The sequence below is a fragment of the Fundulus heteroclitus genome, unplaced genomic scaffold, assembly GCF_011125445.2.
Source record: "Fundulus heteroclitus isolate FHET01 unplaced genomic scaffold, MU-UCD_Fhet_4.1 scaffold_269, whole genome shotgun sequence".
NCBI lineage: Eukaryota > Metazoa > Chordata > Actinopteri > Cyprinodontiformes > Fundulidae > Fundulus > Fundulus heteroclitus.
Window position 1 is genome coordinate 8,470 of NW_023396678.1, and position 13,389 is coordinate 21,858.

The 13,389-nt window shown below is 45.6% G+C and overlaps 1 protein-coding gene across 2 annotated transcripts; it reads right to left on the reverse strand.

The window, feature by feature from the left end:
- Positions 1 to 421: 421 nt before the first annotated feature.
- On the reverse strand, positions 422 to 11,772 carry LOC118556058 (threonine synthase-like 2). 2 transcript variants are annotated; one of them, XM_036129979.1, is made up of 9 exons: positions 11,613 to 11,772; positions 9,883 to 10,108; positions 8,768 to 8,962; positions 8,445 to 8,597; positions 8,148 to 8,381; positions 2,890 to 3,038; positions 1,926 to 2,051; positions 1,694 to 1,848; positions 422 to 1,069 (listed from the first exon to the last, which is right to left on the reverse strand). In XM_036129979.1, the coding sequence occupies exons 2-9, from the start codon at positions 10,103 to 10,105 to the stop codon at positions 835 to 837; spliced, it is 1,470 nt and encodes a 489-aa protein (XP_035985872.1). In that variant the 5' UTR covers positions 10,106 to 10,108; positions 11,613 to 11,772; the 3' UTR covers positions 422 to 834. The 2 variants fall into 2 exon arrangements, with proteins under 2 accessions (XP_035985872.1, XP_035985873.1); XM_036129980.1 differs by lacking the exon at positions 11,613 to 11,772 and adding an exon at positions 10,547 to 10,632.
- Between the last annotated feature and the right edge of the window lie 1,617 nt (positions 11,773 to 13,389).

Here is a 13,389-nt window from a genome sequence, read left to right on the forward strand (position 1 = left end):
GCAGATTGAGCATAAAATCAGAAACAAAGCAGCTGTCAGATCCTTCCCAGAGTGCTTTGCAGCAAAATTATCTCAAAGATCTTTGTTGTCCCTCCATCCTGGCACCATGTTCTGGTCTGAAAGACGTGTCCAACACGCCAGAACACAGAGAATACAGAGAAACACAGATGAAAAACTTGCAGCTGTTGCCTGGATGCTTTCATAGAAATGATTAAAACGGATAATTATGAATGCTCCCGGTAATGAATGCAGTTTTAAGTGCTTCATAATTCCTACGGACAATTTCCTTCACTGTTTCTGGAGTCTTTGCTAAGTAATAAGATGGTGTGATGTGTGTAAACTTGTTCATTCCAGGTTAAAGAACCTGAGGATGTATTTAACATCCTGACAGATCACACTGTGGAACAGAAAGAGGAAACACTTTTAGAGAACCGAATAAAATTGATTTATTGTCGTAATGAGATCAGGACAGCAGCAGAAATACAAAAGTCTCAAAGAACAGCAAAAGGATCAATTTTTATACAATGTTAATTATATGAAATATGCATTTTAATCATTGCAATATTATTATTATTGTAATAATTATTACAGTTGTGCTGTTATTCCTTTGCTCATAAACATGTGAATTAGTTTTATTGAGATGTTTAAAAAACGTTTAACATTGCAACGCTTTAACAGCCGGTGTTTAATTGACGTCCCTCGTTAAGATTTGTTTGATGCTTTGATGTCTGCTGATCAGGAGCAGCTTTATGACATCACTGTTCAAACAGGCGGGTCACATGTCCACTCAGGACAGAGTCCACCAGAGACAAGAAGACGTCCATAAAAACGTCTTTATGGAGTCTGGGCGTAACAAACTCCTCCGTCCTTCCTGGTTCTGCTCACTAACTGGATCCAGCGCCTCAGTTGGTTCTCCCAGTCCGTGCACCAGTCCGGGCTCCTCTCCAGGTTCTGGTACCGAGCAGGTAACCGGTCCAAAGCCAGCACAGCCTCAGGAGGCTCATAGGGCAGACCCGCCTTCTCCACGGCTGCCTGGAACTTGGCTGGAGATGCTGTAGCAACGTAGCATCTGCAACAGAACCGACCCACAAACATGACTCAGCAGCTCCAGCTGGTGCCGACGGGAACCGGGCTCTAATCAGGCAGCTTTAATAGTGTTTAGGTATTTATATTTAATGTAATTAAACAAAGAAAATCAATAAAAAAAACATGTTTAAACAGAAAAATAACTGCTGATAAATGCAAACAGAGATAAAAGACAAAAAGAGTAAATTGGGACAGAAATAAATGAAATATGAAAAAAAATAACATCCAAAATAAAATATTGTGAGAACACTTATTCTAATTTATTGAATCAAATCTAAAACAAAATAAACAAAATCTATTTAAAGAAAACAAAACTGCTGATAAAATAACCTTTAAAACAATTGAAAACATATAAAAGACACATGGATATGTCCTAAGTGGAAAGAATTAAAATATAAAAATAAAGCAAAATTAAATTAAATATGAAAAGAAAAAACAAAAAATAAGCACCAATAACAAAATATAGCACAACTAAATTTACAGATAAAAGTTTTACCAGCTCAGCCATTTAAAATTCACCATAAAACATTTAAAAACCCAGAACTAGACAAAATAAAAAAGCAAATATATATGTTTTATTTTTTCAAACTAATAAAAGCGGACCCACCTGTTGATGGCGGGCCTGTGAGGACAGTGGTAGTGGTGCCATGCAGCCACGGCGGTGTGAGGACACAACACATAGCGGTTCTCCTCCCAGCACCTCCTCATGGTCTCCAGGATCCCCTCATCGCTCACGGCGCCGGTCACCAGAACCTCCGACAGCTACGGGTTCAACAGAGGAGAGATGAGGCTGAAGATCGACGTTCTGGATGTTCCCACCGACCCTGAGAGAGCGGTACCCGTTTACGGCAGCTTTCTGTCAGCGCGTGGCGATGGGAACGCTGGAACTCCTCCATCATGGTCTTCACTGCAGCTCCGTCTCTGCCCAGCAGCAGCCAGAAGATCCGCTCCATGTTGTACGGGTCCTACAGAACCAGAAGGTCCAGAGATGCTGATGGGTCCGGCTGTATTCACTTCAGTTGTTACATTTTATTTAGAAAGCCGGTTTACTACCAACCCATCTGAGCACGCTCAGAAAAATCTATCAGTATAAACAGAAGTTTAATAGTTTAATTAGACATAAATAAAAATATGGTTTGATTAAAATGTCAAACAAACTTTTACTGAAGAAAACAAACACAAAATGCTCATTAAAGCCATTTAAATATTTTTTTATTAAATCCATAAAATACATAGAATAAATATTAAGAAGATGGAAAACAAAAGAACATTAATTCACTATTTTTTTACTGTGTTTTTCTGTCCTGGTTTTCACTCTTATTTTATCCTGAAATTATCCTCTTTACGTCCTTGTTTTAAAGTTAAATTAAAGAAAATAATTAAATTAATCATAAATAAATAAAATACTAAATATAAAGAACTTATTAAACATTTAATGATTAAAACTAAAGAAGGCACATTAATAAAACTATTCATATTAAAGTACTAGTATATTATTCAGTTGTTTTAGGATAATAGAAAGGTTCAACCTGATTTCTTATAAACCAGAACATAAAGATAAATGAATAATATATAACATAAATCTAAAGAAAGTGGTGGTGTGTTCAAGGTCGTTTTCTGGCTGCCTAGCTGAATGTTAAAATAAACCTAAAGAAAGTGGTGGTGCGTTCAGGGTCTCCTAGCTGCCTACCTGAATGTTAAAATAAATCTAGAGGAAGTTGTGGTGCGTTCAGGGTCTCCTAGCTGCCTAGCTGAATGTTAAAATAAACCTAAAGGAAGTGGTGGTGCGTTCAGGGTACCTACCTGAATGTCTATGGCGGGAGCCAGAGTCTGGGTGACGTTGGTTGCCATGGAGAAATCGCCGCTGGTTACCGTCCTGTGGATGATGTCATTGGAGTTCACCATGGCAACCAGCTTCAGAGGCAGCCCCATCTCCATGGCGATGTAGGCGGCTGGCGGACACAAAGCAGGAGAAAACTACAAACATGGAGCCTATTCTGCATCTGCTGCTGCCACAGAGACAACATTTAACCTTTAATTCATCAGCGACGCATGTTTGTGTTCTGGTTCTGATCCGACCCGCTTCTGCTGACCCGGTTCTGCTGACCCGGTTCTGATCCGACTCGGTTCTGCTGACCCAGTTCTGATGGTGGAGGCAGGAACCATTTACATTACAGCCTGAGGGAAAACCAGCGCTGAAGGAGCATCCCTCCATCCATCCATCCATCCATCCATCCATCCATCCGTCCTTCCATCTCTCCATCCATCCATCCATCCATCTGTCCGTCCATCCATTCATCTCTCCATACATTCATCCATCCATCCATCTCTCCATCCATCCGTCCGTCCATCCATCTCTCCATCCATCCGTCCGTCCATCCATCCATTCATCCATCTCTCCATCCAGCCATCCATCCATCCATCTCTCCATCCATCCATCCATCTCTCCATCCATCTGTCCATCCATCCATCTGTCCATCCATTCATCCATCTGTCCATCCATCCATCCATCCATCCATCCATCCATCTCTCCATCCATCCATCCATCTCTCCATCCATCCATCTGTCCGTCCATCCATTCATCTCTCCATACATTCATCCATCCATCCATCTCTCCATCCATCCGTCCGTCCATCCATCCATTCATCCATCTCTCCATCCATCCGTCCGTCCATCCATTCATCCATCTCTCCATCCAGCCATCCATCCATCCATCTCTCCATCCATCCATCCATCCATCCATCTCTCCATCCATCTGTCCGTCCATCCATCTGTCCATCCATCCATCTGTCCATCCATTCATCCATCCGTCCATCCATCCATCCATCCATCCATCCATCTCTCCATCCATCCATCCATCCATCCATCTCTCCATCCATCCATCCATCCATCTCTCCATCCATCTGTCCATCCATCCATCTGTCCATCCATCCGTCCATCTATCCATCCATCCATCTGTCCATCCATCCATCTGTCCATCCATCCATCCATCCATCCATCCATCTGTCCATCCATCCATCCATCTGTCCATCCATCCATCTATCCATCTGTCCATCCATCCATCCATCCATCTGTCCATCCATCCATCTATCCATCTGTCCATCCATCCATCCATCCATCCATCTGTCCATCCATCCGTCCATCCATCCATCCATCCATCCATCTGTCCATCCATCCACCCATCCATCCATCTATCCATCCATCCATCCATCCATCCATCCATCTGTCCATCCATCCATCCATCCATCCATCTATCCATCCATCTGTCCATCCATCTCTCCATCCATCCATCCATCCATCCATCCATCCATCCCAGACCAGACGGGTATATCGTCCCTCCAGGGAGTTCTGGTTCTGACCCGGTTTCTCCTCCCCGTCTGATTGGTTAATTGTCTCCACCTTATTGGTTTGCAGTGATTAAGGAATTTAGACTTAGACTTAGACTTAGACTTTCTTTATTGTCATTTTGTAGCACAGAGTGCATACAGAACGAAATTTCGTTTTTTCATACAGCTCAGAAAGATTGCAGTAACTCTACAGGATACCTTGCAGTGAATTTACAGTACAGGATAAGAAAAATGCAGTGGTAAATCACCGTCAAATACAGGATAACTTTCAATTTAACTTTCGGATAAGGTGCAGCAGTGAGCAGTAGGCAGATTTAAATGTAAAGACAATGTAAGCAATGTAAACAAATATGCAGTAAGGTGCAGCAGTGATTTAACAATAGACAGTTGCATTGTAAACAGTTTTGCAGTACGTTTCCGGAAAAAGTGCAGCAGCGATATTGAAGGATACATACATATGTGCAAATTAGCGGGTCGAGTGTGGTACACAGTCCGTTTTTATACTTCAGCAGTTCAACAGTCTGATGGCAGCAGGGAAAAAGCTTTTGCAGAACCTGGTGGACCTGCAACGGATGCTGCGGAACCTCTTTCCAGAGGGCAGCAGGGAGAATAGTCTATGGTGGGGGTGTGAGGGGTCCCTGATGATGTTACGGGCTCGAGACACACAGCGCTGAGATGAAATGTCTTTAATGGAGGGAAGAGGAGCCCCGATGATCCCTTCTGCTGTCCTCACCACTCTCCTCACGTTCTTCCAGTCGGAGGCACTGCAGCCTCCACACCACACAGAGAGACAGCTGGTCAGAATACTCTCTATGGTGCTTCTGTAGAAGGTTGTGAGGATGGGCGGGGGCAGGTGGGCTCTCCTCATCCTCCGCAGAAAGTACAGTCGCTTCTGTGCCCTCTTCACCAGTGACATGGTGTTCATAGTCCAGCTGAGGTTGTCTGTGATGTGCACCCCCAGGAACTTGGTGCTGCTGACCACCTCCACAGCTGAGTTGTTGATGAGCAGTGGAGCGTGGTGAGGCCGGTTCTTCCTGAAGTCGACGATGATCTCCTTCGTCTTCTCCATGTTCAGGATCAGGCTGTTTTCTCTGCACCAGCCCACCAGCTGCTCCACCTCCTCTCTGTAGTCCTGGTCGTTGTCGTCTCTGATCAGGCCCACCACCGTTGTGTCGTCAGCAAACTTCACGATGTGATTGGTGGTGAACCTGGGGACGCAGTCGTGAGTCATCAGGGTGAACAGCAGGGGGCTCAGGACGCAGCCCTGAGGGGAGCCCGTGCTGAGGGTGATGACATCAGAGCTGAGGGTGATGACATCAGAGGTGTTCTGATGACCCGGACCGACTGAGGTCTGTTGGTGAGGAAGTCTAGCAGCCAGTTTCGTAGGGGTGTGCTGAAGCCCAGATGCTCCAGTTTTCCCACCAGATGCTGTGGGATGATGGTGTTGAACGCTGAACTGAAGTCCAGGAACAGCATCCGCACGTGCGTGTTCTTCTCCTCCAGGTGTGCCAGGCTCAGGTGAAGAGCAGAGGAGATGGCGTCCTCAGTGGAGCGGTTCCGTCGGTAGGCAAACTGGAACGGGTCGAGTGTTGGGGGGGAGACTGGAGACGATGTGTTCCTTTACCAGCCTTTCAAAGCACTTCATCATGATGGGAGTCAGTGCAACAGGCCGGTAGTCGTTGAAACAGGTGACTTGAGGTTTCTTTGGCACCGGAATGATTGAGGCAGACTTGAAGCATGCTGGCACTGTGGCTTGGTCCATCGAGGTGTTAAAAATGTCTGTGAGGACACCAGCCAGCTGACCTGCACACTCCTTGAGCACCTGCCCAGGTATGTTGTCGGGACCTGGGGCCTTCCGCGGGTTGACTCTCCTCAGAGTCTTCCTCACGTCGGCGGTGTCAAGGCAGAGGACCTCCTCTTCCTGATGGGGAACAGCTTTCACTGCTGGAGTGCTGTTTAGTGCCTCAAACCTCCCAAAGAAGTTATTTAGTCCATTGAGGAAGTCGGCATCAACTTCACCCACCGGGGGGGGGGGGGGCGTGTTGTATTCAGTGATCGCCCGGATGCCTTTCCACATGCTCCTGGTGTTGCTGGCATCGTGGAAAAGCTCCTGGATTTTCTGGCTGTGGTTCCGCTTTGCTAGCCTGATGGCACGGTTCAGGTTGGCTCTCGCTGTCCTCAGAGCCTCCTTGTCACCAGACTTGAAGGCTGAGTTCCGCTTTTAGTGCTTGACGGACCTCCGCAGTAATCCAGGGTCGTTGGTTGGCTCGGGTGATGATGGTCTTGGTGGTGCTGACGTCCTCAATGCATTTGTTGATGTAGGCTGACACGGTCATGGCGTACTCATCAACGTTGATCTTGTCCTCATAAGTTGCAGCAGCTTTGAACATGTTCCAGTCAGAGCACTCAAAACAGTCCTGGAGCGCCTCCATTGCTCCCTCAGTCCACACCCTCACCTGCCTCGCTGTTGGTTTTGCTCTGATCAGCAGGGGCCTGTATGCAGGAATAAGCATCACAGAAAGGTGGTCTGAAGAGCCCAGGTGGGGGCGGGGGGCTGCCCTGAATGCTCCTTTTATGTTTGTGTAAACTAAGTCTAGAGTGTTCTCTCCCCGAGTTGCAAAATCCACGTGTTGGTAAAAATGAGGGAGAACAGTTTTCATATTTGCCTGGTTAAAATCCCCAGCAATGATGAAAACACCCTCTGTGTGTGCAGATTGCAGCTCAGAGATAGTCCGATAGAGAACACCCATAGCATCTTTAGTATCAGCGCTGGGAGGGACGTAAACCGCTGTTATGATAACAACAGTGAACTCTCTAGGCAGATAAAAAGGTCTGCAGCTAATAATCATAAGCTCAATGTCCGGAGAGCAGAGACTTGTGACTAATCTAGCATTTTTACACCAGGTGTTATTGATGTAAACGCAGAGTCCGCCTCCTCGGGACTTACCGCAGAGTTCTGTCTGTCTGTCGGCGCGGAAAGTAGCTAGCCCCTCCAGGCTAACGGCGTTGTCTGGGATTGATGATGAAAGCCATGTCTCGGTCAGAATGAGAGCGCAGCAGTCCCTGAACTCTCTCTTTGTAGAGAGCTCGAGTTGTAAATGGTCCATTTTGTTGTCCAGTGAGCGAACGTTGGAAAGCCAGATGGATGGTAGCGGCGGTCTGAATGGGTTAGCCTTTAGCCTCGCTGCTAAACCTCCTCGGCACCCGCGCTTCTTCAGCCGGCTACACCGCTTCCGCGTCGCTCTCCTCCGGCGTGAGCTGCTCGTCGAGGCCGCCGCTTCACAGGCCTCCGGGGCTGGTACCCGTAGTACGCCACAGTCACGTAAGCAGTCGAGCGTGGTATTTAAAAGTCCAAAAACACAACTTGATCGCAACTCCAACAGGCGCTCGCGGTCAAGTACTGATCGGCTGGGTAGATGAGTGGTTTCCAGCGAGTTTGGCGGCATTTTTATGCATTTTTATGCAAAAAGTCTGCGAGTTGGTACAGAGCTGTGTTCGGCTGCTGCCGCCAGGGGCGCCGCCGGAAGTCACTGCTAATTAAAGCTAATTTTTACTGTAATTATTAATATTTCTGCTCATAATCAGGAGGAGTCCAGCCTTCACACCGAGGAGCAGCGCTGCTGAAGATGTTTAGGATATTTACATCATAACTACTCTGATGAAAATCAGCATCAGAACATTCCCAGGTTCTGATGGGAGAACCTTCCTGCTCACCTGTGATGTTCCCGGCTCCTCCGGTCGGAACCACCACCTCCAGCTCCGGCAGCTCCTCTCCGCTCTCCTCCACGCCGCTGAGCTGCAGGTAGGCGTAGAAGAAGTGGGCGACCTGGACCATGATTCTGGACCAGTTGACGGAGTTGAGGCTCATGAGGCCGTGGCTCCGGACCAGATCCTGATCGGCAAAGAGGCGCCGGATCGGCCGGTCGATGTCGTCAGAGCTGCCGTCGGCTGCAGGAGGACACAGAGCTCAGGTTTCTAAAGCCTGACCTCAGAGCTGAGGGCAGCTTCTACCTGCAAACACGTGGACGTTGTCCTCCAGGCAGGTGGTCATGTGCTTCTCCTGGACCGCCGTGATGCGGCCCTGAGGGTACACCACCAGAACATCCAGACCAGGAAGACCTTTGGCGCTGTGGACGGCCGAGCCGCCCGTGTCTCCTGATGTTCCTGAGAGGAGAAGCAGATCAGGAGGACGTCAGGGTGAGTTTTAGTTAAGGACCTCCATCAGACTTCTTCTCTAACCCTGAAGGTCCACCTGCTGACCCAGAACTATAAAACAATGAATTTAAGCTCAGAGAGGACCAGGAACCCGGCAGCTCCACCAGGAGGAAGCTCACCAACGAGGACGACGGCTCGGCTGCGGTCTTTCTGCAGGAAGTAGCTGAGGAAGTGCACGGTGCAGCTCATGGCCAGGTCCTTGAAGGCCAAGGTTTCTCCATGGAAGAGCTCCAGAACCGACAACCCGTCTTTCAGCCTGGTGATCCGGACGGCGTCAGGAACCGAGAAACCTGAGAGAGCTTCACCTACCAGGACTGGAAGACAGCAGAGAACCAGCAGAGAATGAGCCTCTGTGTGGTTCTGTTGGACCAGCTCAGCTCACTGCATGGTTCTTTAGCCGACCCGGTTCTGTTCCATCACATGTTCCTGTAAGGAACACTCATAACAATCCAGAGAAACTCAGAAAAACTTCCAGGTTGCAGATAAATTGGTGAAAACTGAAACATCCACTTTTCACCACTGACCACCCAGGACGTCCAGCAGGGGGCGCTTTGAGCCAGAAAGGCGCTATAACCATCATCCTGTTTTTTTTGTTTATTTATTATTAATTAATTAAGTTATTAATTTATTTATTATGACTCAGCAGATTTGAAAAAAGCTTCATCCTGTTTTTATTTGTTTATTATTAATTAATTTATTTATTATGACTCAGCAGATATGAAAAAAGCATCATCCTGTTTTTATTTGTTTATTATTAATTAATTAATTTATTTATTATGACTCAGCAGATATGAAAAAAGCATCATCTTGTTTTTATTTGTTTATTTATTATTAATTAATTAAGTTATTAATTTATTTATTATGACTCAGCAGATATGAAAAAAACTTCATCCTGTTTTTATTTATTTATTATTAATTAATTAATTAATTATGACTCAGCAGATATGAAAAAAAACATCATCCTGTTAATGAAACGTCTCCTCCATGCTGCCTTATTAACGATGCTTTAATTAAATCACGTTTGCTGGTATTATTTTACAGGTTTCTGCTCTAAATGTTCAGAAAACACAGAACCTGTGACATAATTGTGCATTAATGTAGCCTCAGATCAATAAACCTGTAGTTTTATTCTAGTTTCTCTCTCCTGAGAGTCTCTCCTTTAGTCGGTGTGGATGTAACGATCATGCAGGACGGGTTCTGGTACCAGACGGGTTCTGGTAGCAGAACTTCTCACCCTCCAGGTGGTCTCTGGGGATCAGCGGAGCAGGGATGAACAGGGAGGAGACCTCCAGAACCAGCCTGGGGTAGGTCAGCCCCCTCCAGCACCGCAGCGTCTCTGGACTCAGCACCGGCAGCGTCTCCGGCATGAACATCCCTCCATCCGGGGCGAACCCGGAGAACAGAACCTCCCTGAAGTCCCGACCACGGACGGCACCGCGGGTGCTGCAGTACTGCATCCTCTGCAGGAGGGAGGAGGCAGAGGAGACATCAACACGTCTGCAGCTTCTTCACCGCATCACAGGAAGGTTCTGCTACCAGAACCGGGCCAAAGCAACCAGGACTGGACTCTACACACAACAGCTGCTGGTCTGACTCCTCATTTATCACATTTAGCAGAAATAATCCATTTAAATCATGTTCCACACTAATTATGGTCACAGCACATCTGCTCCTCTGTTACAGCAGAACCGTTTGGACGGAACCAGACGGGACAGTTAATCAAAGAAGAATCTTTTAAAATAAACTTCCTGCCTGATTTTCTTCTGCTTCACATAAATAACATTTATAGAAGCTACAGAAGTTCTGAGCTGCAACAGAAAGAGCTGGAATAAAAGGTCCAAACGGTCCAGAACCTGTTAAACAATCTGAGAGAGTTCTGCCTGCAGCCCAGGACTTACCTGGCTTTATTTAACCAGAACCTCCTTCTTTGGGCTAACAGAACCTGCTTCCAGGCAGATTCTGTTGTTCTGCAGCTGAAAAGTTCTGTTCTGCTTAAACACAACGACACGCGGTGCAGAACCTGAGGAACCATAAAAGTTGGACTTTGACCCGTTCCAGACATGAACCTGACAGGAATAAACTTTCTGATCTAACTCCATGATTAACCTGGAGGTTCTGACCAGTGGAACCAGAACCAGAATCAGAACCAGTGACCCGGACCGGACCGGTCACATCCGGGTCATCTGTGCACATCTATGGATCCAGACATTGTTCTCTGACTGAAACCAGATTTTTATTAAAATTAAAAACAAAAGCAGCAACGATCAAACTGCTGCAACATTCTGATGCATTTAATGAACAGAAAAAAAAATCTGAATTTTCAGCGTCTGACCTGCAGATCAGAGCCGATCGAAGTAAAACTGCAGATTATTTGGTAAATCTGTGATCCAGACTGAAACCAGAACATGAAGAGAACTGAATGAGTCACAGAGATTCAGTTCTAAAGTCTGGATCATCTGGATCCCAGGAGGAGAACGCTTCTGGAACGAGGAGTTAAAGAAATCACATCTCCAGTTATTAACTGTTAATCTATGGAGTCACGTTTATGTTCATACTAATCTGTCTGATTCTAGCCGATCCGAACCTTTCACTGCCAGCTGGTGGCAGCATTCCGGTCCGGACCCGAACCCTGAACACGTCTGCTGCAGCTGCTAAAAGCAAACTGACCTGATGGGTTTAGAACCAGCAACTCAAAGCTTTGTTGCTGGATTTTCTTTGTTCCCTCCTGAACAGATTTAATCAGAACTTCTGGCTGCAGAGAAACACCCAGAAGGACTTTTCCTCTGAAGCCCAGCTGGAGCCTGCAGAACTCTGGGTTCGTTCAGACTGGGTCAGAACACAGAACCAGAACCCCATTGGTACTGCTAATTAAGCTCCATAAATGACTCCTGGCACATCTGACACGAACTCAGAACCAGAACCTGTTTGGTGATATTTCAGAACAGCCTGACCCGGTTCGCTTACCTCGGTCTGTCAGCGGTCCGCTCCATCACAGTCTGCCGGTTCTGGATCTGACGAGCAGAGACAAGCGGCAAGAGAGGAGTTAACGTTCAGCGACATGGTTAAAATCAGCCAATCAGGGCGTAGCTCTACAAGAGAACCTGTGCAGGGTCGCGAGTTCGATTCCATCAGTCGGTGTGTCAAGTTTGAACGGAAAAGTATCTGTCAATTAAAGTGTTAATGAAAATAAGACAATCAGTTTTTCTTTATTGTCCTGCAGTGGGGAATTCGGGTGTGCCAGTGACAAACGGACAGGCAGTTACAGTTGTTGAAATAACTTGTCAGTCATTTAAAAAAACTGTTTTAAAGGCATTTTTCATGAAAACCAGCAGAGGACCGGCTCAGCAGGGTGGGGCTTAGCTGTAAATTAGCCACAGAGCAAAGCTTTGCCGTCTTCCTCCCTCTTCTCTGTCTGTGTATGAGCTGCAGATTATTTCTGAACACTAACGAATCGGCTCAGCAGAGAATATGCAACATCTTCACCATGAAAAACTGTTGATCAGCTCCTTCCCTCGCTGGCGACTAAATGGGGCGGACCCTTCCTGACCGCCCCGCGTTTCTATTGGCTGAAAATGAGACCGGAAGTCCAACCGGACATGTCGAGACAGCGAAGCAAACTGAGAAAATAAATGCAGTTTAAAAAAAAGTCAAGCTGTCGTATTAGAAAAAAAAAAAAAATATGATAAAACATAATTTGACAAAATCAGTAAATGTTTTAACATTCAGGAGAAAAATGCGTGTTTTGTGTTAAAGCTGATAAAACTTTACCAGATAAACCAGCTCCTTAAACCAGAGCGTCAACTCTTTAAAGAGTCCCCTTGTGGACATTTTAAATATAATATATATATATATATATATATATATATATATATATATATATATATATATATATATATATATATATATATATATATATATATATATATATATATGGATCTTTTTCACCTTCCTTTTAGATAAGTCCTGCTCTATATTAACTAGAGTACCTCACAATAATGAGCATCAGCTGGTACACATTATGGCTAAAACCTTTAAATTTGTCCTGTATTAAAGTAAAATATACATTTATAAAATTGTAACAATTTATTTTCCCAATGCTTTGATATTTGTATGACAGGCATGAGAGTATCAAACAGGAGCTTTCTTAAATTGAAGCCCCGACAGACCGGATTGGTTCAGAGGACAAAGAGGACAGTCCACAAGCATTATAAACAGAAACGTAGATGCACAGGTGTTGTCTATGTGTGCGTCTAACTGCATGTTCCTGTATGGATTTGTGCAGAGAAATGAAAGCTATAAACTGCCTGAAGTTAAAGTTAGAAGCGGCCTCAAAGGAACGGTGCTGGAAGTTTGGAACCGCAGGTCCAAATCTGTGGTAGTGCTTTGCATCCTTCAACATGGCCCCCAACCCCCGTCGTTAAAACATTGTTACACAAATCAAAATTTCAGCTGAGAACCCTTCAGGGTTGGAAGGTAGTGTTGGAATCAGCAACATTTCAGCCGATAAAACGTCTTAATCTCATCTGGCCGATTTGATCTGACTCTAGACTTCATCCAGTCAGCTTCAAGCAACAGAGAACAGGCCTAAAGTCGTTTTTCCTGCTGTGTATTATCTACGAATTAATCAGCTATAACTTATGTTATTCATGTAGAAGTAGACCATTTAAAAGCAGGATATGTCCCTATAAAAATAACAGGACAGCGGTTTATTGAGGGCTGCAGGCGGGGTCACTCCTGCCAT